This window comes from Rhinolophus sinicus, linkage group LG02 (genome assembly GCF_036562045.2).
Source record: "Rhinolophus sinicus isolate RSC01 linkage group LG02, ASM3656204v1, whole genome shotgun sequence".
Lineage (NCBI taxonomy): Eukaryota > Metazoa > Chordata > Mammalia > Chiroptera > Rhinolophidae > Rhinolophus > Rhinolophus sinicus.
In genome coordinates this window covers 170,847,307-170,875,070 of record NC_133752.1, presented here as the reverse complement: position 1 = coordinate 170,875,070, position 27,764 = coordinate 170,847,307, and the positions used below count along the sequence as shown (strand labels likewise).

The 27,764-nt window shown below is 35.9% G+C and overlaps 1 protein-coding gene across 2 annotated transcripts; it reads left to right on the top strand.

The window, feature by feature from the left end:
* The first annotated feature begins 804 nt into the window (after positions 1 to 804).
* Positions 805 to 21,342, top strand: STRAP (serine/threonine kinase receptor associated protein). 2 transcript variants are annotated; one of them, XM_019744768.2, is made up of 10 exons: positions 805 to 1,233; positions 1,978 to 2,113; positions 9,077 to 9,158; positions 9,721 to 9,793; positions 12,191 to 12,287; positions 13,028 to 13,165; positions 15,492 to 15,628; positions 17,561 to 17,710; positions 18,606 to 18,671; positions 19,397 to 21,342. In XM_019744768.2, exons 1-10 carry the CDS (start codon positions 1,122 to 1,124, stop codon positions 19,456 to 19,458), a joined length of 1,053 nt encoding a protein of 350 aa, XP_019600327.1. In that variant the 5' UTR covers positions 805 to 1,121; the 3' UTR covers positions 19,459 to 21,342. The 2 variants fall into 2 exon arrangements, with proteins under 2 accessions (XP_019600327.1, XP_019600328.1); XM_019744769.2 differs by having other exon boundaries at positions 816 to 1,233; positions 18,609 to 18,671.
* The last annotated feature ends 6,422 nt before the right edge of the window (positions 21,343 to 27,764 follow it).

Here is a 27,764-nt window from a genome sequence, read left to right as displayed (position 1 = left end):
TGGGCTGCCTGCAGGAAGACAGTACCAGAGTTCATTTATATTCAGTTTTTCCAGTCTTCTAATATTACTATTTTGTTTGTTATAGTGTATATGTAATTTACAGTTATCTGTATATTGGGAATGCAGGCTCAAGTTTTATTAATGCGAATATTTCCTCAAAAAAGTTTGGGGACCACTGCTCTAGAGTACTCCGAATTCCTCAAAGAAAAACTAACTTGAATTTAACTGTATTTAAAGCCACATAACACTCATGTCTAAAACACTAGCAATATACATAACAGAACGAGTGGCTGGGGAAATTCCTTTTTTAAGGGCCTTACTTGTAGACAATCCCAGAGGAAGCTGCTTATACAGTTGTTAAAAAAAAATTGAAAAAAGTTCTTAGACTTTGTTTGCCGGTTTGGCCGGCCGCCGGAAGGGGAGAAACTCGGGTTTTACGGTCCTTATGTCCAGGTACCGACCACAGTCCTACTGGTTGTGTCGCTTGGTGCGTAACCCAGGGGAGCCGGCTGGTCCACGGTCTCGGCGAAGCAGGAACACCTTTCGTGCCCGGTGAACTCGACACCGCGATAACAAGGCCGTTGACGCCTGGTCAGAGCTCAGCGTGTGGGACTTTGCTAAAGCGCCTGTAACATCTCCAGGCGCCGTACGAAGCCGGCGCGGGGCGAGCATCACGTGCCCTGCGTGTGCTGATCTCGCGCCTGCGCGCTGCTGTCCTACGCGCTCATTAGGGCTCCTCTACCCGGCAAACTCGCCTTCCCTCTGTATCATCACTTCCGGCGGACGCTTGGTGTCATTGGAATCGTCACTTCCTGCCGGTAGCGGTGTGGACGGTGCGGGTCGTGGCCGCGGCTTCTCCGAGTCTCCCCTCTCCCTGTTTTCCTTCCTCCCTCCCTCTCCCTCTTTCTGCGGCTGTGGGTGGCCAGTCGCAGACTCCCTGACCCATCCCTAACCTTTTCCTAATTTCGGTGCCACCGGATTGGCCTCCTTTTTCTGTTTTCCGGTCCAGCCCCAGTGTCAGGGCGGGGGCCTTGAGGAGCCAGAGACGCTGCAACTGAGGAGAGAAAAGAAGGAGACGAGACCCCCGGCTCCCCAGCCCGCTAGCGTGGTTCGCCGCCGCCATGGCAATGAGGCAGACTCCGCTCACCTGCTCCGGCCACACGCGGCCTGTGGTGGATTTGGCTTTCAGTGGTATCACGCCTTATGGCTATTTCTTAATCAGCGCCTGTAAAGGTGAGCAGGGCTGCTGGTCCTGGTTTCCAGACGTCTAGGACTGGGCCGAAAGGGGATGGAGCCGGAACCCCACAGTGCCGGAGGGGTCGTGGGCATCTCAACCTTTGAGATGACGGCCAGAGGAGTAGTGTTAGGGGTTCCGCAGCGGCAGCCAGAAGAAGCTTTTCTGACACCTCCGACAAGGCTAGGTATTGCCTCCAACTAAGGCTTCTCATTTTACTTTTATTGCTATTTTTGGAGAAGCAGAACTGTAAACATGCCCAGATACCTTGGCCGCCAAACTGTAAATATCTTTCAAGGGTTTGGGCAATGGGGAAACTAGACCAGATGAAGTAATACCTTACCAAGACTTGTCCCTCATATTATCTCATTGGGTATTCCACTGTGGTATTAGCCCCATTTTTCAAATGGAGACCGAGATTTAAGTTAACAAGTTTGTCCAAAATAAGACTCGACTCTAGATTGTTCTGTTGCAAATCAGTATTCTAACCAAATGACAGACGCATCCCGGAGAGAATCTCTGGCTCAGTTCTTCAGTTAATTTATGAAGTTAGTTTATTTAGTTATACGCGTATGTAGTTACCTGTAATTTATTTCTGAACATTCTTTAGTGACCCCAGTGAAAATAGTTTAGACAACAAAAGCAATTTTTCCACTTGGTTATTCATCATGATTTTATGTTTGAATCATAGATTTTAAGTAATTTGAACTTACAAATCACAAGTCTTTTTAAATATTTTTTAGACGGCAAGCCTATGCTACGCCAGGGAGATACAGGAGACTGGATTGGAACATTTGTGGGTCATAAGGGTGCTGTTTGGGGTGCAACATTGAATAAGGATGCCACCAAAGCAGCTACAGCAGCTGCAGATTTCACAGCGTAAGTATAGCCAAAATGGCCAGCTTTGGAGGTCTCTGTGGGTTGTGTTCAATCAAACTTCAGCCTGTTATAAAATTCTAATTCAATGCATATGAATGTTTGTTCTCACCAAAATTGCACCCTGGTCCTGTCTGCTTCTTTCTCTTCAGTGGTTCTTACAATTTTCAGAGACTTAAGTGATTTATTCTGCTGTCTGGACCTGGGAATCTGCATTATTAACGAGCACTGCAGATAGTAAATGTTAGGGGTCATGTTTAGAAATATTGCTCCACATGTCCTTCCTGAGTGATACCTATAAACTCCTATGACTTTCTCTTGCTAACGGCCCCAGACTTTTTAGCCTGATCTCACTCTCAGTTTTTGTTAACTGGCTTTAGACATATTTAAAACTCCCATCAATTGCTCTTCATTTTCTAAGTTTAAGTTCTTGATATTTCCCTTATATCCAGATTATCTTTGTATTTGTTGATTATACCATCTTAATGCCTCCTGACTACAATGTTTCTTATGCCTCTGCCACTGCCTTAGTTCAGGTCCTGCCACTAGTCTCTGGTCTATTCATTTTCCATAATGCTTCCATTTGTCTTCCTAAAAACATTTCATTATGTCCCTTCTTTATCTAGTGATCTTCCTGTCTTCCCTGTGCTATTTCAGTGGTTCATGACCTTGGGTGTACATTAGAATACCCTGGGGATCTTTTAAAATACTCAGATGCATATGTCTGAGAAATTTTGATTTAATTGGTCTGGGAATGAAGTGCCCAGTATCGGGTTGGTTTCTTCCCCCGCTAAAGTTGTTACAGGTGATTTTGATGTGCAGCTTTAGAACCACTGGATTAAAGGTTAAATTTCAGTTGTTGGCACTTTAAGATTTGGCCCCATCCTAGTTTATTAGCATCATCTGGTACTGCACACTATATGCCCTACAACCAACTATATTACCTATTTTGATTTTTGGTTTTTGCATATATGTTATTACAGTGACTTGCAATGACCCATTTTTCCCTTCTGGGCATGTATCATTTTGTATAATCTTTGCATCTCCAGTTTCTAAGTGTATTTGTGACTTAGCAGATACTTAAATGTTTAAACTAATGAAGGCAATGTCAAGATCTATTGTACTCGTTCGTATAAAATAGACTTCGTAAGACTTAAGAGTCAGGCGAGTAAAAGTGGTTTTGTTGGTTTTTTGTTTTTAAGACAGAATTTCACACTGAGGAGCAATTGTAAATGTTTTGCTCCTTTGTTTTAAGCAAATGAACATATCAAGTTTATTATGAAAAACAAAGGCAGAGTGATGGTGGTGGATACATGACTGCATTTGTTGAAACTCAGAGACTTCTATACTGCAGTGAATTTTACTGTATGCAAATTTTAAAAATGAAAATTTAAAATAAGGAGAGGAAGATGTGCTTACATGGGATTAAATTAGAGATGGTACGAGATCAGTAAGAAAAGTTGTGTTAGTCTAAACTTTTTTGTGTGTCATCGATGAGTAGATTGCTATTATGTCTTTAGGCATCACCACCATGAGGCTTGTGCTGAGCCCTGTTGCGATTGTACGTAATATTGATAAAATAGGGAAATGCTTGGTTTTATATAAGTTCATTTTATGTCAACAGACAGCTTCAGGTCATATGTTGCTTTAGATGTCAGTGTGCCTATAAGGTGACAGAGACTCCTTTGATTGTTCATTAAGGGAGGTGAAAATAGGAAATAAAAGTGATGCTTGGACAAGGATTACTTACAGAGTTCTTTCTGCAAGGTAGAGGATTATTTCCTTTTTTGTGCTTACACCATTCCCTGTGTTAGAACTTCTGGCACTTTTATAGAACTTAGCTGACTTCTAAGTTGCTTCTTGACGTCTGGGGCCATGTCTTATATTTTTCTATCCCTTACGTATTCTTGGTTTATTCAGTACCTTATGCTTGTTGAATAAAAAAACGAGGAAATTTTCTAAAGTACAAGGATAAAGGATGGATGAATTATAGATGTTGGTTTTGCTTCTGGAACACTTATGGTTGGTTACCATGAGTTTAGCTTTTTTTCTTCTTCAACTCCTCCAGAGTTTGTTTTTTGCTCAATCCAGTAAGAACATCATCGTTGGGAATGAATGTCGTGGATTTTATAACAGAGGTAGAAAATTGGGATTAATAACTCTAGATTTCAAATTCCACTTTGGTAAGTGGATTTTTAAAATGTCATTACTGAAACTAGGTCTCAGTCCGGTGGTGGTAAGCTAATATTTAGTAAAGTATTTTAAATGAAATACAATTAAGTTATAAATGTAATGTGATTTTAGACACTATGGACATTAGCACTAAAAGAGACAAGCTTTTGAATTGCAGCTCTGGAAAGATCCATTTTTGTTAACCTCAGTTAGTTCTCTGTTATGTGGCCTTAACAGCATTAATTATGTGAGCAAAATGCTTTGTCACCTCCTACTTGATGGTTTTGCTCTGATCTTTAAGGGACCTGTGCAAACGCTTTTTAGGAAAGGCGCCCGTCTCTAAAATCTGTGAAGACTCTATCTAGGTTTATACATTTGACCAAATTGTAATGCCAGTCCTCAGGAAAAGAAATAAAGAGTATTAGACAGAAATTATTTATGTGATAATTACTCTGAAATGAAGAGAAAGAGGAGTGAAAAAGTGGCACTTTAAATACTTAACCTAGTCATGAAAAGAATGGTCAGGATTTTATCTTGCCACCAGGGGAACAGGTATCTGTTTAGGTATCTTTCAGAGCATTAATAACCAAAATCAAACATTTGAGGATATGTGTGTGGATAGCTATTCAGTGTTGTTTTTGTGCTTTCTTAAGATTTCAAGTTTCAGTGTCTGTTTACAAGAGGTATTAAAAGCATGAACGCTGGTTTAGAGTTGAATTCTGACTCCCAACATCTCTGACCTTGGGAACTTTATTTAACCTCTCAGTTTCATCTGTAAAAATGAGAATAGTAATAGTGCTTGCCTCATATGTTAATTGTGAATATTAAATGAGTTGATGTTTGTAATAGTTAGAAAAATGCCTAAAATCTAATAGCTATGTGTTACATGTGTAAGGTAACAATAATGAATGGCTACCACTCCCGCTAGACCAAAATTACACATATTATTTTGGAACTTACATGGCTAAAGCCATGAAACCTTTTGGTTTCATGCAAGGAAGTTTGAGTGAATATAAATATTAAGAAGGAGTACTATTTTCCCCCTCAATTAAGGCTTTTAGGGGCCATGATACAGTGGGAAAAATGGGAGCATTTGCATTAGGCAGACTTGAGTTCATGTGTTAGCCATGCTTTGTATTTCCAGTTTGATCATGGGATGCATCTTAAACTTTGTTTTTTGTATCTGTAAAATAGGTGTAATACCAGTGTGGTTATGGGAAGAATCACAGAGCTCTTTCCCCACTTACATTCCTGGGGTCTAGGATAGTGTCTGTTAGATAGTAGGTGCTCAGTAAATGGTAGCTGAGACTTACCCCTCATTTGTTCTGTGTCTGTGAGGTGTGGAAAGGTGTGCATTTATTGTGTATATTCTCCTTTTTTAATGACTTGTTTGGGGCTTGCTATTACGGAAGTTGATCCAGTTAAAGAGTAGTCCCTCAACTTACCTGATAATCATGGTTGGTATAAATCATTTCCAGCAAGTTCTTTTTTACCCTTCATTCTCATGTTTCTCAGAAAATTCATTAATAGTCATGTTTATCCAGAGAGGAATTTTGTTCTTGTTTCTTGTGAAGAAATTATGGAGAAAATATATTCAGCAGGGCCTCCCTGTGGGTCAGTTTAGAATGTTATCTCAAGGTGATTTAGGCAGTCAAAGCAGGCAATGAGTACACTGTCCCTTAAAAGCCATACTCTCTATATCTTTTAATTCATAAAGCTAATGTTAGCATTACTTCCCATGATTCTCTTCTCATCACCTCCACTTTCCTCCCATCCAAGTCATCTGGAGAGAGTGCCAAAAGTAGAGAAGGTTCCTATGCTCAGGTCCAGAGAGTACCTGAGTAGATCTGGGATTGGGTCCAGGAATCTACAGCTAACCAACATGTGTGATCACCGTTTCTTTCTTACAAAAGCCAATAAAAAGATCTAAGTTTTCTCTGCATGAGGTCCTCAGTAGATCAAAGGTGCTATTATCTCCTTTTTGATGACTTGGTCACATATTAAGATAGGTATTTTTTTACCTATTTAGTTTAGTTTGTTCGTTCTTGAAGAAATAAGTTAAGCAGCTCCTCTTTTGAAACTTGTGGCAAGTCCATTCTCAGTCTGTAAAAATATTGAATAGATAGCATTAATTATTGCATGCAAGAAACTGGAGATACAGAGGTATCAGTAGTTTAGGGAGATGACAAGTACTTCATGAATTGTGCAAAAAATAAGTGCTGCAGGATTAGTTTCAGGTGTACAAAACAATGTAATAGTTAGACATTTATCATTTATATCCCTCACACAGTGATAACCCCCCTCCCTCCATCTATTGCTTCTCTGACATTACATACAGCCATTACATTTCCACTGTCTCTATTCCTAACGCTGTACTCCACTTCTTGTATATGTGTGTGTGTGTATACATATGTGTATACACACACACACATATATGTGTATATATAGATATATAGAAAATTACAGTTGACTTGATTTGAGTCCTGCAGTCAGCTAGTTAATACCAGTTTCTTGCCTGGAGATTGAAAAATAAGTTAGAAAACATTTAGGTTATTCCAGATTCTTTTTAGGACTCTTATTGTAACTAATGGCAATATGCCCAAATTGGTACAAGTGAGTAGAATATGCTCTGTCAGAGTGTCATTCTCAATTTTAGCAGTGTTTCTAAATAGGAGGAACAAGACTATAGATACAGTCTCCCTTGGATGGTTCTTCCCTCACATCGGTTCTTTCCTCCTCACCAGTGAAGACATAGTCTGAGCAGAATCTTAAGATTTTAAGAAGTCTTTGGAAGATTTTTGAATGTACTTGAAATTAGTATTTCAAAAGGACAATGCCCAGAGTTTCTTTGTGAATAACTAGGATAGAAATTTCAGGTGTATTTGATGTTTTCTTAACTTGTGACACCTATCATCACAGCAGTATGGAATCCTAATATTTATAAACTCTTACTACTGATTTTCCTGTGATTAAGAGTAAACACGTTAAAAATAAAAGCAAAGCAAAATTAAGCACAGTAATCAGTATAAGTTCTGTGGCAGAACAGAAAGGAGTGGTTACTGGAGGTGAAGTACATAGAAGGTTTCATGAAAAGATTGCATTTGAAAGGAGCCCTGAGGATGAGGAAAACTGGATAGTTGAAAATATAAAATACTGACTTAGAACAATGTCAACAAAGATGTAGGAGCCTGGAAGAAAATGCATGGCTTATTTGAGCAATGGTTTCTAATCAGGTATGACTAGATTCAGAAAAATAATACGAAATGAGGTTGGGAAAGTAAGTTTGGGTCAGAGTAGGTTTGGGTCAGAGTTGAATTGGGAATGGGAGAGGTTCAAGCAGGTTTCCTTTGCAAGGAGAAGTGAATACTTGAGAATTCAGTAGCAGTACTACTCATAATTAACTTTATTTCTCTCAGAATGTATTTATTTAGCCACTCATATGATTCACGTGTGTAATACTCAAGGTTTACATTGTATCATCAGCATTTATTCCTGTTAGATGGTCATTTGTGTTGCTTTACCTTTGTACATGCTATTAATGCTTGTCTGCAATAGCTTTTCTCTTTTTTTCCCCCTGGTGTATTTTACTTGCTCTTTAAGACTTCTGATTCCACTGCTTAGATTTTCAGGACTTTCTGGCATGATTAGTGGCATGTTTTTTCTGTTTTGATAGCCACATATGTTTGTATTTTTATTATATTTATTAAATGTGTTATTCAATGCATGTTTTTCTCCTCAGCTAAAGCTCTATAAAAGTAGAGACTTTCTTTGAGATGATTTCTTCTCTCCCTTTTGTGCCCTAGCACTAAGTCTAGAATGGCATAATATTTGATACAGTTGTTGTGTGTTTATTGAATAAATGAAGAAAAGATATCTCTTGCTGTTTTACCTCTACTGTTTATTTTTTCATTTTATTCTTAAAAATAAGTGTCAGTTACTTTGAAATGGAAATTGTTAAGAAGAATGGCTTATTCACTCTTAACAGTTCTTTTCCCTGTATGCAAAGTTTTCTTGTTTACTTTTCAATGAGCTCTTCTGATCTAAAATGAGTTTTTTTTCTTCTTTAAGCGTTTTTATTGGGGGTACCCCTTAAAGTATTTTTGTAAAGTATTATTCAACCATTATCCCGTGATGTATACAGACATGTGTATAGGCACACAACCACACATATATTTTGGGTTGAGGTAGACCAGGGAAACATACAGTTGAGAGATTAAAAATTCTTAGTGTTAGCATTTTATGATCAAAGGCTAATACTTTGGGGGGAAGTTAATTGGACTAGGATTTGAGAATTTAAGAGTCAACTTTGAGGAAGAGGTGGGAAGAATATTTTCTTCTACTGTCTTGATTTAAAATTTTATGTAACTTGTATTGGGGCCTTTTATTCTGTAAGTTTTGTAAAGGATTTTTTTTGTTTTGATGTACATGAGAGTAGAGGATAGAAAAAATTGGAAAGGTGAAACTGAAAATTGGTTGAAATGTTTTGCAGTCTTGCTAAAACGATATGGCTATAGGCTAAAATAAAAGTAAGGGTACATTGGCTCATTTACTTAAATTCATAGATCTTTTCTACTGTCAAAATTAGATTGGTTATATGGCTTTTACAGAGAAATTTCTTTTCCTTTAGACTCATTTAAATATTTTATCAAATGAATTCTTAACAGTGGAGGGATATTAGAAATAATGGAGATTTATAATACATTTACTGTAACATTTCACATATGTAACTTATTTGGTAATTAATCATAAAATCCACCATTATATTTATCTTTCAATTTTATTTTTCACTTTTAGCAAAGTGTGGGATGCTGTCTCAGGAGATGAATTGATGACCCTGGCTCATAAACACATTGTCAAGAGTGTGGATTTTACGCAGGTATCAGAAAATGGAATTTATTTTAGGGAGTTAAAATGCTGTTTTGTATATTGGTTTATATTTGGCTTGGGGTCGGGGAATATTTGGTGTATATTGGCTTCTATTTTGATTTGATTGTAGGTTACGCTATACAGATTTATTTTTTCTTGGTTAATAATATGAGGCTTTTATAATACCCTGGAACTCTTGCATCAATCCTCCATCAATAACAACAAATATCTAAAACACCCAAATAATGTCTCCTAGCTACTTTATGGAGGGAGAGGATAAATTTGAGATCATCGAAGAATTGCTACTCCGGAGGGTGGAGAGCAAGATTAGGGCAGATTGAGAGAATTCACGTGATAGGTGGTGTTATACATCTGAGCTAGGATGTTTAAAGGGCTTTGGCATTATGAAAAGGGTAAATGCTCTATATAGTATTTTCTCAGAAGTAATTGGCATATGTTGCATCTCTTTGTGACATCTGTGAGCTTTGTTTGGATTTTATTTGTTGTTGAAGAAGTTTCAAAGAGATATAACCATTAAAATGGTTAGTAACATTTTACTTGTGTGTTTTCAGGACAGCAATTACTTGTTAACTGCGGGACAGGATAAACTGTTACGTATATATGACTTGAACAAACCTGAAGCAGGTAAGCATAATGTATACATGTTTGTGGTTTTATTTTCTTTTAATTCAAGTGAGTTTTCCTGATTAATTCATGTTCATGTGTAGTACTCAAATTTGGAAAAAAATTAAAACAATCCATCATCCAGTATTAATCATGGTTAATAGCTTTAGTTTTTGGTTCAGATTCTTCCAGTCCTTTTTTCTATGCATATATTTTTTACTATTGATTTATTTGCTGCATTATGCTTGTATAGCCTTACAAGGTACATGGTATAATACTAAGTTTAAAAAGGTGTGTAACAATGTTACTACCTTTTTGGTAAGAAAAAACAGTTATTTGTAGAAGGTGAGAAGGGTGAGAATTCTCAGTGTGTACATAAATTCAGATTTTTGAACCATGTGAATGTATTAGCTATTAGAATTAGAATCTGCAATGAATAATTTTTTCATGTCTTTAAATATTCTGCCTACTGTTTTTAATGACTATGTGGTTCTCCATCCTCTGAATGAGGGAATTAACCAAGCTCCTGTTACGACCTGTTTGGGCTAGTTACAAGTTTCAAATATTATAAGCAGTGTTATGCTCTACATCCTGATAGTTGCAGATATTTCCACCATTGTTTCTGTAGGATAGCTGTGTAGAAGTAGAATCGTTGGGACAGAAAAGGGGGGTACATGTGAAATTACCAAAGTGCTCTCCAGCAAAGTATAAAGATATATCTGTAGCTAACCTTTTCTATCAAACACTGATAATTTTATCTTTGCCAATTTAATAGAAGAAAATTATTTTGTTGTATTAATGTGAACTTTAAAAAATTATTCATGAGATTAAAATACTGTTGAGATCCATTTTAATGTATTTCTTTTTGGTGTGTGAACTAATTGCCTCTTCATGCCCTTTGCCATTTATCTGTTGTGACATTTAACTTTTCCTTACTGATTTTAAAGGTTCTGTATTATATTCTAATTTGTCATTTGCTTTTAAATTTTGTTAATAAGGTTTATGCTATACACATTTTTAAAATTTTGGTGGTGAAATCTATCATTTCTTTTATGAATTTTCTCATTGCACAGAACTTGTAAGAGACACCTTTCTTCCCTAGTCCAAATATTCACCTCTATTTTGTAGTAATATTGATGCTTTTGTAGTTACGTTATATGTTTTTAAAGCTACCAAAATTAGATAACAGAATTTTGTTGTATTATATATTAGTTGATATCTTAAGTTTTGTATCAGGCATTGTTTATTCATATATCAGTAAACAAGAAATTTGTAGGAAAGTCAAAGCTACGTTGGAAATTAAACAATTCTCAAAATACTTTTTCTAAAAGCATTTCTAAGGTGAGAAAACAAACTACATTAGTAGATTATTCTCCATTGGCACATGGGAAATTTTCTTTTTATTCTTTTTGATAACTTTATACAAAAAACATAGCAAAGTACTCTAACTTAATTAGTGTACTTATCTGACTCAGCAAGGTACTTCAGGGCTTAAGCGGACATTTTTCATCTTACGCCTTTCTCAAAGCTGCTTTTTGAAAGTGGTCTTTCCACTGTACTGGAGAGAGAAATAACATCAATTAACTGAGCTTTTATTGTATGCCAGACACCAGGTTAGAAACATTAGAGGTATATTCTCATTTGATCCTTATACTCAAACTATGAAATATAGTAACTATTGTCCCATTTTATAGATGAAAAAATGTAGTTTTCAAAGGGTTAAGTAACTTGCTTAAAGTCAAAGTGGTGGTGAATGGCATTACCTCCATCATCTGTTTTGCCCAAAGATAACAATGAGTGTTACTTTTTAAAACTCTTTTGAAGGAAAAGTTTCCAGCAGAAGACAAGTACCCATTTTTTTGATGCTTTGTTCTCCGTGTAGAATTATTCTTGGGAATACTTCACTGCTTTTTATTTCCCTTTTCTATTTCCAGCCCCACTATCCCCCTTTTTTTTCTGTTAGTACCACCAACAATGGCTTGGATGAGGGTCCTAGTGTTTGTGATAGTAAGTGCTAGGATTAGCTCAGGCTGTCATGTTTCTTGGTTCATAGTCTTATTAAATTATGGCACATTCATCTTTGTGTGTGTGTGTGTGTGTGCGTGCATGTGCACGAGCACGCAGTATGCTTTTGGAAGCATTATTTTGAAAGAAAAGTAACCTGGAGGGAGTGATGTATTCACTCTGGCTACATATAGCATCATGGTTCTTAGGTTCCTTGTCATGCAGATAAACTTTTGTTTCAATACAGAAAAACTAAATGTATTCTATATAAAGAGCAAGTTTGAATTGTGCTGGGTTGTCTAAAGTTGCAGTCCAATTTAAAATGTGTTTTTTCTTTTTGCATATTTAATTGCTCCAATATTGCTTATTTTTTAAAATCAAATATTAATAAGTATTTTCAATTGTTTCCTTAAGAACCTAAGGAAATCAGTGGGCATACCTCTGGTATTAAAAAGGCTCTATGGTGCAGTGAAGATAAACAGATTCTTTCAGCTGATGATAAAACCGTCCGGTAAGTAATCTTTCTTTAATAATTTAAAGTTTGAAAAAAATTTTGACCTTACAGCTTAGGTTTTAAATATTTTTCAAAGCTATTATGTAGGAAGAAGTCTCTGAACATTAAGACTTCAGCCGCACATAGGTCACGTTCTTCTGGAGCTATCCATTTACTGTTGTTAGGTTGGTGCAAAAGTAATTGCAGTTTAAAATTAAAAATAATTGCAAAAACCACAGTTACTTTTGCACCCACCTAATATAAACAGAGCCGAGTTCACAAGACACTTAATTAAAACTTGACACCTTTATAAGCAGGTGCTCTTAACCTGGGACAGGCTGGCTATAGGTGATCCATGAAACCCGTGAAATTCTCTATATAATTCTGTGTGCTGACATGTCATGTATTATTTTGTGGAAATACATAGCTATCATCAGATTCACAAATATAGAGTGTAAGAACCATTATTTGGAGCAGCACTGAAATTAATCAGATTAGTACTTAAGTGTCTTAATAACAGTTTCGCTGAATTGTTTGGGAAGTGTATTTAAGTGTTAAAGTTTGACTTAACAAACAAGCTACCAAATAATTTGACCTTGTTATAGAAACCCAAAACTTCTTTGTGTATCTGTAATTTATGAATTGGAATGGAACTGGTTTTACAATTGTGATTATTGTTTAAACTGCAGATGTAATTAGAATTTAAGCTTTTTTTCTTAAATGAGTAAATACCGTCATATTTTCCTCTTTTTTTGCAGCCTTTGGGATCACACTACTATGACAGAAGTGAAATCTCTAAATTTTAATATGTCTGTTAGCAGTATGGAATATATTCCTGAGGGAGAGATCTTGGTAATAACTTATGGCCGATCTATTGCTTTTCATAGTGCAGTAAGGTATGTCCAAGAAGTACCTTCATTTTCTTTTTTGACAACAAAGGATAACCTAGGGTACTTAAAAATTAGAAGGCATATATGAAAAGGTATTTAATGCTTTTAAAGGCAAATCTTGGCCTATACTATATAATAAGGAGGGGAATGTTTTCATACCCATTAATAATGTCTTTTTAAAGAGTTTGGTGTACTTTAATCAGAGTAATTAATCAAATTAACTTCCAGATATTTATTGGTAAAATTTAACAGCTTTTAAATTATATCTTTCTTTAAAGGATCAGTGGACTGGTGCTGTAATTAATGTTCGTTACTACATACAACAACTGTGATAGTGATTTTCCTATTATTTTCCCTTAAAAATTTTGGAGAAATAGTGTTTTTTTCTCTATTCCCAAGTTATGTAAGACCTAATGATTTTTAAAAAGAAAAGACTTAATTTTTATGACTATAAATGTAGTAAATGCTCTTGTTGAATATTTGGAAAATATAATTTAAAAATATTTACCCATACTTTTACAACCATAGGTGCCAGAATGTTAATGGTAGCTTTATTTTCTGCCAGTCTTTTTTTCTCATATATGTGTGTATATTTTTTTGTGTGTGTTTTGTTTGTTTGTTTGTTTGTTTGTTTTTTTAAACCCCTTTGGTTACTAGGACCCTAATGAGTGTAATTTTGATGTTTTGTTTTAAAATATATGTTCTTAGCCATTAAAAATTCTTGGAAAACATTTTTACTGGGTGTATTGCATTATAGATTGCACTAAATTATGTGTCAGTTTCCCTACTTTAACACTGCAATGAGTATTCTGGTCCATCTCTGAATGTTTCCTTAGAATAGAAACCTGTAAGTAGAATTAATCAATTCAAAGGGTAGCAATATGTTTAAAGCTCTTAGTATACATGGCATTTAATTGATTTCCATAAAGCTTATACTGTGACCAGCAGTCCTAAACTTTTGTCTAAAGGGCCACTAAGCTTCACTGAATGGCAGAAGGAAAGAGAAGGCAGTAAAAATGAAAAAGAACAATTAAGAATGTAAAGGAGTTCATATGCACACAGTGTATTGATAAAAATAGAATGCTATTGTCCAGAACCATTACATTGTCCCCACTGTGTTAACTGGTCACTCCTGGGCATACAGCCCTACTATAGACTATTGCTTTAAGTCCCATTTTAATGGCAGAGGTTTGTTGGCCTATTGAATGTTCTAACCTTTGGCCAGAAAGTTCTATTCAGTGATCTGTATAAGTCCTGGCTAACTTTTCATGCTTTGTGGTGTGTAATGATGGGAATAGGATGGTGGCATTTAGGAACTAGAATGCTCTAATATTTTGTACATGAGGCCTTTCAGGATTTTTAGAGTTTGGCCAGAAAAGAGGCAATATCCATCCATACTCATTGATAGTCAAGTGAAGCTGTTATGCTTTGATTTTTATTACATAGTTGTATTCTCAAATTTATGTTTTTACTAATTGATAATAAGAATTGATCCAATTTTAGCAGTTTTATATTTTATGGGATTAAAGGTTTATCCTATTGCAGAAACATAAATTCTAAGCAGTTGAGAGTAATGTAAAAATGATACTTTATGCCATGTTTTCCCGAAACTAAGACCTAGCCAGACAATCAGCTCTAATGCGTCTTTTGGAGCAAAAATTAATATAAGACCGGGTCTTATTTTACTATAATATATTTTACTTATATAAGACCAGGTCTTATATTATAGTAAAATAATATAGTAAAATATAGTAAAACGTAGTAAAATAATGTAGTAAAGTATTACATAAGACTGGATATAATATAATACCTTATATATTATATATTTTATATATTAAAGGTCTTATATATTAATTTTTGCTCCAAAAGATGCGTTAGAGCTGATTGTCCAGCTAGGTCTTATTTTCAGGGAAACAAGGTATTAATTAGCTACTATACAGCCTTTTTCTGTTTACAAAGATGATGCATATTTGTCATGGAAAAATCAATACAGAATCAAATTTTTTTCAAAGCAAAAAATCTCAATATATTAGCCATACTGTTTTACTTAGCCAGCATACTCATTTCCAGGAAGGCATCCACTGCACCGAATGTGGATATCCCTCTATAGAAATGTCTTTGTATTCTGGGGTGAACTTCACCTGGGCATAGTATCCTTTAGAACTTCTTTTGCTAATATTATTTAGAGGTAGTTTTTTTTTTTAACATCACTATGTTTGACTGAATGAATATTTAATTGTTCCTTGGCTTTCAAAATTTAGGAACAGTTTAACTATTTCCTTGTATTATGTAATATTCAAAAGTTGTCAATATTATTCAATTTTTTTTCCAGTTTGGACCCAATTAAATCCTTTGAAGCTCCTGCAACCATCAATTCTGCATCTCTTCATCGTGAGAAAGAATTTCTTGTTGCAGGTGGTGAAGATTTTAAACTTTATAAGTATGATTATAATAGTGGAGAAGAATTAGGTGAGTTGTCCTCTTCTTCTTCCCTTAAAATGATGTAGTTACCTTTATCAAATGTTAGGTTTCAGTAATTAACACCTCAGCAAATTTTTCAGCTAACCGAAACTTACAGCTTCCGAGTGAAAAAGGAAAGGATTTTTATCCACTTTGGGTAGAAATGTTCTCAGAACTATAAGCACAGTGTGATGAACTCAGTTTACCTTTTCCTTTTAGCTTTCATGGTATTCTGACATTGTATATAACAGAACAATATATTTATTGGGGGGGTAATCTTTTGTCAAAGTCGTGTTAAACAGATGAAGATTTATCCTTTCTGAAGTATAGTGCAAGTATGTAGCCCTGTCTGCCTGGCTCCCCCTCATTTTGCCAATGTAGGAATCCCTAAGGCTGTATAGCAAATGTGTGTGTGTGTCAGTGGGGGAACAGCTATAGCTTATGATAGGGATACCTTAGGGATCTGAATTGAAGGGGGGGGGGGGGTTGATATTTATTTATTTTATTCTTTTTTGGAATCTTGACTTTTGCTTTTATTTTCATAATAGTCCTTAATAAAGGAAAGGGAAACACATGTAGGATTAATTTGAAGTTAATACTCACCCTAACTTTACATTTATCTGATTGTCTAGGTATTTCATAGTATGATTCTTAGAATCTACTTTTAGCCTTCCCAAATAGTTTTCGCTTTTTGAACTAATATATTTAGTTTTTGTACTTTTTTTTTTTTTTTGTCTATAAGTTGCCACTTTGCTTCTAGATATCCTGCTTTACCACATGCTGTGAACTAAGCTTGTTAGAATGGTACACAAAGAACAAAATGAAAATTTTATGTTTTGCTTCTGTGGAAAAGCTGATGGATTTGGGTTGGATAAGTGGAACCTTGGTGAATGGACCATATAGTATCTATTTTAATTGCTTATGGTTCACCTTTTATTGCTTGAATATGTGACTTTTAAATATTTTTCATTTTCATTGTTTTTATTCAATGTCAGTTTTCAGAGTTTTAGAATGTTTTGGCCACATGTTTTATTTTCTTTGAAAAAGACCAGTGAATTATTTGCCAGATATCTCAGGTCACAGGTAGTGAATACCAGACCTTGGACATAGCCATTCTCATTCCAAAACCTCGTATTCTTTCTACTCTCATGATATTTTCTGGTAGGACAGAGATGGGGTAGATGATATATGAGGGTCCTTGAGCTTAGGGTCATTGACTTGAATTGACATGGAGATGGAAGGAACATTGGTCCAGTAAAGAGCTTTGAAAACTAATAAGGTGATGAGGCATTAGAAAGTAAATGAGAAAAGTTAATAAATAGGGATATGACTTAAACAGAACACCACCACTACTAATCTGTACATTTTCTCATTAAATTCCATAGATTAAAATATGTAAGGCTAAGTATTCATTGTACGTCTTAATGTTCTCATGACAGAATGACTACGTGGTGGACTCTAGAATAGTCTGATAGGAAATTAAGAGACAGTGTGTAAAAAGAGCTCCATCTGGTGGCTCTCTATAGTTGTAATTAAGAATTGGTTCCCTAGTAAATAGGCAATGAGTTTAGGATGTGGAAATTGGGATTGAACTAAGAGACTTTAGATCTACTTTCTGTAGAATTTAGACTGGGGGTTTCATTTACTCCTTCCTTCATCTCTAGTGGGACGTGAAACCTTATTTATTTATGTATTTATTTATTTTCATAGAGCCAATCTGAAACCATAATGTGTGGTAGAATTGGGAAGGGATAATCTTATGGAGAAATGTTAGACATTAAGATGCCATTTGATGGGAATCCTTTTATTTTTGATTAGATATAGTTCTTTGTATTTGCCCTTATTTTACATCTTTCCAGTATTGCAGACAGTATTTTCTTTAGTGTATCAATACCTAACCAATATTTATTAAATTACCTAATAGCCCTTCTCCTCTTTCAGAATCCTACAAAGGACACTTTGGTCCTATTCACTGTGTGAGATTTAGTCCCGATGGAGAACTATATGCCAGTGGTTCTGAAGATGGAACATTGAGACTATGGCAAACTGTGGTAGGAAAAACATACGGCCTTTGGAAATGTGTGCTTCCTGGTAAGAATTTTTTCAAAGTTATCGAATTAAACTTTATGATTTTGTGTCATTTTTCATCATTAATTCTATTTCAGTGTTTCTGTTTCCTATAGATTTTAAATTATATAATATGGTTTATTCAAAGAGAAGCCCATTATCATAAATTAGCTGCTGTGTTCTTATTTAAATTTTTTTGTTGTGTAATCTATTCTGTTACTACATTTTTTTCTAAGTAACCAGTATTTTTATTAAATATAAAAAGCAATACTTTAAAAAATTTTTTATTAGTTTAAGGTGTACACCCTCCCCAATCTAATACCCCTTTGACATCTTATATAGCTCTTACAGTCCATTGACTATATTCCCCAGGCTGTACTCCACATCCCGTGACTCTGTGTGTGTGTGTGTGTGTGTGTGTGTGTGTGTGTAATTATAGTTTACATTCAGTATTATTCAACTTAAGCTTCAGGTGTACAAGTACAGCACAGTGGTCAGGCATCTACACAGTCCATGAAGTGGTCTCCCTGATAAGTCCGGTGCCTCTATTACTAAATTTTTACACTGGTTCATTTGGTGAATGGAATGGACCTAATTCAAAATTTGTTAGAGGACAAAATAAAGAATTTATAAGTAAATACTATATTTAATCTCTGAGTTACATTACTCACTGGTCCTTATTAAAAAGGGAGACATGTTTTTAATAAAAATACTTCATATTGGCCCCAAAGTATTTGTGGAATGAGCCTAAAAGTAGTTTTTGAGGAAAGACCTATTATAATTGCTAAAAAAATTGTTCCTATTATGTTTTGTATCTCATTGATTGAAATGGTCTTGACATGCTCTTCTTGCTTATTAAATACTTTCTGTTACTGGTAATATTGTAGTCATGTCATCATCATTGCTTTTCTTTTCATAGAAGAAGATAGTGGTGAGCTGGCAAAGCCAAAGATCAGTTTTCCAGAGACAGCGGAAGAGGAGCTAGGTAAATGCTAATGAATTAACTTTTGTAGAGTCCTGGGGGATTTAAAATTGAAGTGTAATGTGATTTTACTCATTGACAAAGGACATTTATTAAATATGAACATATTTAAATAATGTAAAGTTTAAATATGTATTTATATGTACATATTTATAAAACAAAGATTTATAAAACAAATATTTAAATACCTATCACATAGTAGTAGGCACAGAGATGTATTATGAACATGACTGATGTAGTTACGCTTAATGAACTTATTTAGGAGGCAGATGCTAAAATAAATAAATAAATTATTGCAATTGTAATTGTTACTTAACATTGATTGAGCACTTATTACATACCAAGGGCTCATTCCCAAATCTAGAATTATAAATTGTAACGCCCTGATCATATATTGTTTGAAGTCAAATAAAGCCAGATCTTTCAAAGATACGACTTTACTTCAGTGTTTATTAGTCAGCCATTGAAAATTTAGCCAAGGAGAGGGGCCCCTTAGGGGTTAAGTTCTGGTATAAAAGAATTAATGGGTAAAACACATGAACTCTTTCTGCATTGTTTTTTCAGTGGCGTGAGTCTAGTCATTAATGGCATGTACACTTGTTCTCTTTTGCTTCCCCTTACCAGACACTTAAAAAAAACTTTTATTTCTTCATTATACAGAAATGTAGATTTGCTTCTTTATAAACTTAACTAATGTGATTTTTTTTTTTTTTTTTTTGTAATTATAGAAGAAATTGCTTCAGAGAATTCAGATTCCATCTATAGTTCGACTCCTGAAGTGAAGGCCTGAGTATCAGGCATATGCCACAGATAGTATACAACCTGCGGACTGAAACAAGCAAGCAGAGAATAGCATCAGCTTTCCAGAGTTACTCTCTGCTTAAGACAAACATGAGCAGTAAATAATGAGGGATATTAATTAGCTCCAGTCTGGGAACTAACTTGGTGTTAGTAAGTGAAAATGCAGGAGTATCAGATGAAGGCAAGAGGAGGTATGCTCATGTAGTACAATGGCGTGTTGTCTTTTTAATGAATATGTGCCAGCCAACATCCAATTTCTCTTATTACAATTAGATTTCTTGTAGCTGTTTATGTTATTATGGAGAACAAAATATATTGACATATTTTTCTGACTTTTCCCTTAAAGCAGAAAGCCTGTTTTTGCTTTGGTTGTCAAGAAGAGGGAATACATGATAAAGGAACTGGTTTGATTTCTCTTTCATTGTATGCTGCTTCTGAACATCTAATTGTTTTTAGTTGTCTAAATAAAATGCCTCTAAAACAAAACAATGTTTGCTTCTTGGGAAAAATTGATAGATTGGAGTTTTGTAAATGGAAATCACCAATAAGTTTTTCTGTATAATGACTATATCAAAACACAATCTGATTAAACAATCTGTATGAACATATTGTTTCCTAGTTTTGAAATTCACTTGCACTGAATTTTTTTGAAATTAACTGGGGTTGCATTTACCTCCCTCTTAGACTGGATATAAATGATTTCACTTGCCTTTAAAAAAAAACTTTCAAAATAATGACTTGTTTAAATAATACGTGCTAGCTATAAGAAAAGCAATTCAGAATTAGCAGAAAGATGATAGAAAAATCAGTCAAAATCCCACCACCCTAAAATCTATTAAAATTGAGTGCATATCAGTGCATACAAATGCATCTCTCTCTGTGTATATACAGATAGATAGATTTCACAAAAATGGGATATTTGTAGGCCTGCAACGTTTATTTTGCTTTATCCTTTAAGTTCAGGTGGCATTCAAAAAGTCTTTTTACCAACATTCCAGTGAAATGATTCAGCTGCGTTTAGACTTGTATTTATTTATTAAAGTACAGAGGGGATATAATTTGGAATAACATCTCTGCCAACTTCCTTTTTCTCTCTATTCATCTTGTGAATGAGCCTTGATAACTTGAAAAGAAATAACCATCCAAAGAATATACGTTTTTGAAGATTTGCGGTAACCAGAAGAAAGCACTGTCGGATGACCACCCGAGAGGGCCAAGAGAGGTGTGTCATGAGAAAGAGCCCGCGGATAATCCACACAGACTCGGTGGCTGATGATAGTTTGCTGCATGCCTGGTCCTCTGCTTTGTAGAAACAGCATTACCCATGTGCCACAGGTTGCTCAGACTCTAAATCAGAGTCTTACCATAAATAAAGTTGAGATTCATATGCACTAGATTAGAATCATGAAATTGGTATTTATGAAATTTATGATCCAAGGGACTTTCTTCTACTTGGGTGTCATAAAGACTATGCGTACACCATCACTGGGTAGAATATGGCTTGGAATGTATAAGTTTGTTTTGAGTTAAGTTTGTAAGGTGAAGAATTTCAGGCATGAAGAACTGTCATAATATGCCTTATACTTCTTGTGTGACTAGGATGTTCGTGTTGGTCAGATCTCCGGTTGATGTATAAGTTACGTTCTCGTGCTTTTAGCACGTTTCTAGGTACTGGTTACTTAGTTAAGTCAGTGTATGTTTCACCTTTGCCAGGATAGTAGAGTTGCTTATGATTGTTAGCTACTTTTGTTTTAACAACAGAGGGCATGTTTTTAGGAATTTTGCTAGTTTTACTCTTAAAGGTAACCTTGTTTTTCCTTTGTAGCCTTGTATATACTGAATAAACAGACCACCTGGCAAGGTGTGAAAACAATCAGTGTTTGGTATCCTTTGTGTATTGGTTTTCTGTTGCTGCTGTAACAAATTACCACTGATTTGTGGCTTAAAACAGCGCAAATTTATCTTAGAATTAATGAGGTTGGAAGTCCGAAGTGAGTCTCATTGGGCTAAAATTAAGGTGCTTGGTAGGGTTGCATTCCCTCTGGAAACTCTGGGAGAGAATATGTTTCCTTTAGAGGACAGGAGCATTCCTTGGCTCGTGGTCCTTTCCTCCGTCTTCAAAGCCGGCAGTGTAGCATCTTCAAATCTATGCCACCCTCTTTCCCTTAAAAAGATGTTTGTGGTTACATTGGACCCCACCCACCCACTAATTTCCCCAGTTCAAGATCCTTAATTTAATCTGCAAAGTTCCTTCTTGACATATAAAGTGACATTCGCAGGTTCCAGAGATTAGGACATGTCTCTCTTGGGGGCCATTGTTCTGCATATCATACTTTGTAATGGTAGAATCCTACAGTAGAATTTAGCAAAAAGTTCATATAAAAGATGTGATTGAAAAATGTGGTGAATGTTTAAAAAATTTATTAGACAGTAAAAGACACATTGCCATTAACCCCCCTCAAAATACTTGCTCTCACTTCGAACACACCCATCTTTCTTGCCACTTTCTGAAGCAGTTCTGGAAGTTCTCTTTTGTGAGTATCTTTACTTCATTCTCCATCATGTCAATGCTCCCTGTCACGTCGCTTCTGGCATAGCAATTTCTGTCAAATAACATTACGGTGTGTCCTCATCCATCTTACCGGACCTGGTACCTTGTAACTTCTGGCTCTTTCCTAAAGTCAGAATGACTGAAAGGAAAAAGCTTTGAATAAATTCAAGACATCGAGACAGGCATGACAGTGCAACTAAAGACAAAAGAGGACTTCCGGAACTGCTTCAGAAAGTGGCAAGAACTATGGGTAAATGTGTTCAAAGTGAGGGGGAGTATTTTGAGGGGGATTAATGGCAATGTGTCACTATAATAATTTTTTTAATTTAAACATTCACTATATTTTTTTATCACACCTCATGTATCTACTAAAATTGCTCTTGTGAAAGTCTCCAATGTCCTGTGTCTTTCTAACTCAGTGATTACTTTTCTGTCCTCATTTTACTAAACCTGCAGCATGCAGTAGTAGTCTACTTCCTTTTTTTTTTGAAATATTTTATTTCCTTTACTTCTATGAAACCATACACCTGGTCTTCCTTATACCTTTCTGACTGCTCTATTTGCCAATTCCTTTTCTACTTTACCTCAGGTCTGGGCTATATCTTCTAGCTCCACTCTCCAAAGGAAAAAAAAATCATCCATTATGGCATTCAGTATCTTATATCTCTGAAGTTTATATATCCATCCTGCCTCCCTGAGTACTAGAGTTTAAGGGCGTAGTTGAGTGTTCCACCTGAACCTTTAATAAGCTTCTAGACCTATCTAAAACAAATTCTAATTTTTCAGCCAAACCTGTTTCCTTCTCAACTTGTTACCCATTCCAGTACGTGGCACTACCTAATACTCATTTGTTCAAACTATAATAAAAGACACCTCTCTGGCTCCTTGGTAATCCCCATATCTAGTCTACATGCAAGTCCCCTGAGCTCTTCTGCATCTGCCTTGCCTCATCTCCATTGTAGCTCCCTAGGCCAGGCTGTCTTTATTTCGCAGACTATTGCAATGCCTTCCTAACTATTCTCTCTTGCCCCTACCCCCCTACCCTCCCTGTATCCCATTCGTCCTCTACACAGTAAGAAAGGTAATTGCTTTAGGCTTTGAAGAGGCCAGTCAACTGCTTTGTTTAAATCCATAGTGGCTTCCCATTATACCATATTTTTACTATCATCCTACACTAGCCTTTTGTGACCTTTCTATTTTTCCCTTGCTTGCACTGCTCTAGCCAAAGTTGCTTTATTTCTGTCTTAAGGCCTTTTCACTTGGCTTGCTATTTCTGCTACTTGGTCCACTTTTATCTAAATATTTGCATGGCCAACACTTTGTGCTTCAGGTCCCAAGTCCTGCATCCCTTCTTTTGTCACTTGCTGTTTTGTTCTATTTTATCTATAGTTCACTGTCTGAAGTTACTTGTATATTTTTTGTCTTCACCAATACTACCTTTGCCTAGACAGCTGGCTGGTATGGTATGTCAAAAGTACTCAATAGTTACTGAAACAAGTCCCTAAAATGAGTACCAAATCTTAACAGACCAGGAAGATTATTCCCTAGTTATCCACCATACAACAGACCATCCTCTCTGAAGAGTCAGATGTGGTAGGAACCTACTCAGAGTCCTTGCCTCTCCTGGGAACACTTGTACAGCCTCCCAGTTACCTAGGAGGAGTCCAGCTTGTGTGATACAGTCCCCTCAACTCCGCCCACTGTCCTTCCCATTCCATTTGGGCTTCCTTTCTGTGTTCTGATGTCCAGTAGGTCATGGTCACCCAAATTCCTGCCTAATTTTTAGGAATTTATGAATCATTATTTCTCAGCTTTAGTGCCATCCAGGTTTCTTCCAAGAAACCAGGATTGACTATGGGCCATCAGTTCTCGAGAATTTTTCATGTCAGGAAATAAAGTTCAGCACATTCTTGTATATGGCTACAAAGTAGTAAAGATGTTCCATAATTTATAATAACTTACAGGTTACATTTTTTAATAGTTCCAATTCAGTGAAATTATTAATTTAGCTTCCTTTTCTTTGAGGCCAAGGTAAGGGGGAAATGGGTGTAATTTTTCAGAAAACAGCAACAACAAAATGGGGAATTGAACATGTGGCCCAAGGGAAAATATTTTAGTAGGTTCTTAAGTTTTATACCTCGATGTTTTAAAACAAAAAGTAGTAATTCCTAATGGGGTATATATATCACTGGACATGCTGATCTCTACGGGTATTTCTGAGGAAGAATTAATGGAACAAGAATATTCTCAGGAGGCTTCGCTTTTTGTAGCTTATCTATAGGAATGCACAATTTGCAGTGTGACTGTAAGATCAGTATTGTTCTTGAAACAAATGAGATATCTAAAAAATTTACCAGTGGAAACCAGGCCAAAGCATGCAGCTAACTGATAGCTAATGAACAGTAATAATATTTTATAGGTTGAATCACTTCATATAATTAATGAGAGAATGATACTTGGTCAAGTGGAAAATAACTGATTTTTAGTTTATGAACCACATATACAATGGTGGTCCCATAAGATTATAATGGAGCTGGAAAACTCTTATCGCCTAGTGACGTCATAGCCATCTTAGCTGTCGTAGCACACACATTACATGTTTTTAGTGATGCTGGTGTAAACAAACCTGTCCTGCCAGTTGTATAATTATAGCTCGTATGTACACTACATTATGCTTGATAATAAATGACTGTGCTACTGGTTTATTTGTTTACTATGCTTTATATCATTATTTTGTAGTGTACTCTTTCTGGTTTTTAAAAAAAGTTTGCTGTAAAGCAGTATGCCATGTTACCCTGGCAGCAGCCTCATACATCTCATGTTTACATCTTATGTCTCTTGAATGCATCATGTTCTCTTCTGGTTGATTTAATCTTGTGTTTTATAAATTTAGGTGCACAGGTTTATAAATTCTACACCAGTGTACAGTAATGTCCCCGGCCTTCACATTCACTCACCACTCACTCACTGACTCATGCAGAGCAACTTCCAGTCCTGCAAGCTCCATTCATGGTAAGTACCCTGTACCATTTTTTATCTTTTATACTTTATTTATACTGTAACTTTTCTATGTTTAGATATGTTTACATACACACTTACCACTGTGTTACAATTGCCTACCATATTCAGAACAGCAACATGCAGTACAAACTTGTAGCCTCAGAGCGATAGGCTACACCATACTGCCTAGGTGTGTAATAGGCTGTACCAGCTAGGGTTGTGTCAGTGCATTCACTCTATGATGTTTGCACAACGATGAAATTGCCTAACGATGCATTTCCCAGAACAGATCCTGTTGTTAAGCGGCATATGACTGTATGTGGGAAACCTAATTTCAGAAAGATTAAGTGGCTTGTCTAATGAGTTTTGCTTCAAATAGTGGGAATAGTAAGTGTGTGGTCTGTAGGGTTATGTTGCCTGGTTTTGAACCATCCTCTAGCATTTACAGACCAATCTCTCTGACACTTAATTTTTTTTGTTTATCTGTAAAGGAAGATGATAGTTCTCACACGGATATTTTTGGGGGAGATATCAAATAATTGATTTAAAAGGCTTACCTCATAGAAAGCACTTTATATTACCTAGTATTATACATGCTATCAGTGATTCCGTAATTTTGAGATATGGTGAACCAATAGATTAAAAAAAATTGGGGAGGTGGGCAAAATGGAATGGTCTGCTTCTAATATTGCCAAGCAAGACTATTAAAAAAGAAAAAATAATTACCACCACCATCTTCATAAAAGAAGAACATTTTAAAATCCAAGTTGTACTGAAGCCCATAATCTCAAAATGAAGGACTGTTCTTTAAACTGAATAAATTTAGCCTCATGAAAGACTCAGTATAATTCTTATTTTTCTTCATAGTGAAGTGCGAATTAGATGGTCTATAAGTCTCCCTCCAGTTCTGAAATAATTCAGTTCTAATATTCATACTCTTCCCTAGTCCTCCCTGCTTCTACATTCCCCATCTAACTTAGAAATACTGCTTGACAATCCATCGTCTATATTTACCTAAGGAATGACTGCTCTTAGAAATCATCGAGTTAAGGACTAAATTCAAATGAAATTGGACTGGATGAAAGCATGGGCATTATAATAACATAGCACAGACAGTAATATACAGTCATTCATCTAACCAATATTCACAGTCTACTATGTGCCAAGTACTGTACTAGACCACTAGGCATATGACAAACCAAACAAATGGTCAATGCCCTTTGGAATTTAACATAGATTACACCTATCTCCCAGGACAGGTAGATTCTTGAGGCTTCAAGATAATTATGACATATTCCTAGAGCTTTAATTTTAATTGAAGAAGGAGTTGGGGGGAGACAAATAATTTATATGGCAGTTTAAATTTTATATTAACCTCCGCAAAAAGGAAAGGCATGCAAAATTTGCATGGATTAAAAGAATATAATGAAGACAGTTTTAAGTTTTACTCTTGTAAGAGCCAGTTGGGGCTATAGTTACAGATTGGCATGCATAGTTTGCTCTCCTCTGCATCTAGGTTGAGTCTTTACATTTAGCTTGCATAAACATCATTTGCGGGAACTTGTTAAAAATACAGATTCCAAAGTCCTATTGATTCTGATTCAGTAGGGCTGTCCGTGATGAAGCCTAGAATAGACTTTGAAAAAAAACTCTTGGGAGAGTCCAATATAATAGTGGTGGTCTATAGATCTTTCTTTGAGAGACCTTGCCTTAGGGGTTCTTAGAAGTTTCAGAAGGCAATAAATATAAAAGAGAAACTCAGTGAACTTTGGGAACATTCCTCCAATAAAGAAACTCATTTTTTTGCATGCTATCCCCATGATCTACGAATGCTGCCAATTTAACATACTTTGAAACTGTAGAGATTAATTCCAGATTGGCACTGTGCAACAGGTCAGTTTTAGAAAAAGTCCTTGAGAAATTCTGTCAGATGCATTGCTGAAATGTTTGCTGTAGGAGGCTGCCCTGATTCTGGTTTTTCAGCTATATTAGGATCTCACAGCTTTTTTGTTTTGTTGTTGTTTTAATAAATTTACATTGTACAGTATACATTCAATGTATGATGAATGGCTTGGAATCTGGCTTACAGTTGTTTCTGCCACCAAAAATAGAATTCTATTTGTTGTCTTTGTATCTTTTAGGGATGGCAGTGCTCTCCAGCCTTGGACCACCAGGAATACACCTGTAGTTGAATAAATTTTGGGTGTATTGACTTAGTGCAACAATGGAGAATGCTCACCACGGGGAACTGTGAGGTTTCTCAGTAAGAGGATGTTAGAAATGACATGGGATTTGGGGAAGGTTCAAGGAAGTGGGCCATTGCTCTGAATTGTATTGCTGGAAGAAAATGATAATGCTGTGGCAGGCCATCTTAATTTTTATCTAAAACACAAGAAGAATGGGGTAAGGCCAAAACTGATGGTTAAAGAGGGAATAGTCACTTTTAAGGTGTGACAGTTAAGTTCACGAACTCATCCTAGAGAAAGTGCTACGTACCTCATTGCTGAATATCACTATGGTCACCTTCGAAGTACTTCCCTTGGGAAGCTATGCACTGACGCCAGTGCCTAGTCCACTCTTCCAAGCAATTTTGGAACTCTTGAATGGCCATCAGAGCTGTCGTCGTATTACCCTTGATGTCCTGAATGCCATCAAAGTGTCTTCCTTTCAATATTTTATCTTCGGTTAAAAAAAGAAGTCACTGGGAGCCAGATCAGGTAAGTAGGGAGGGTGTTCCAATACAG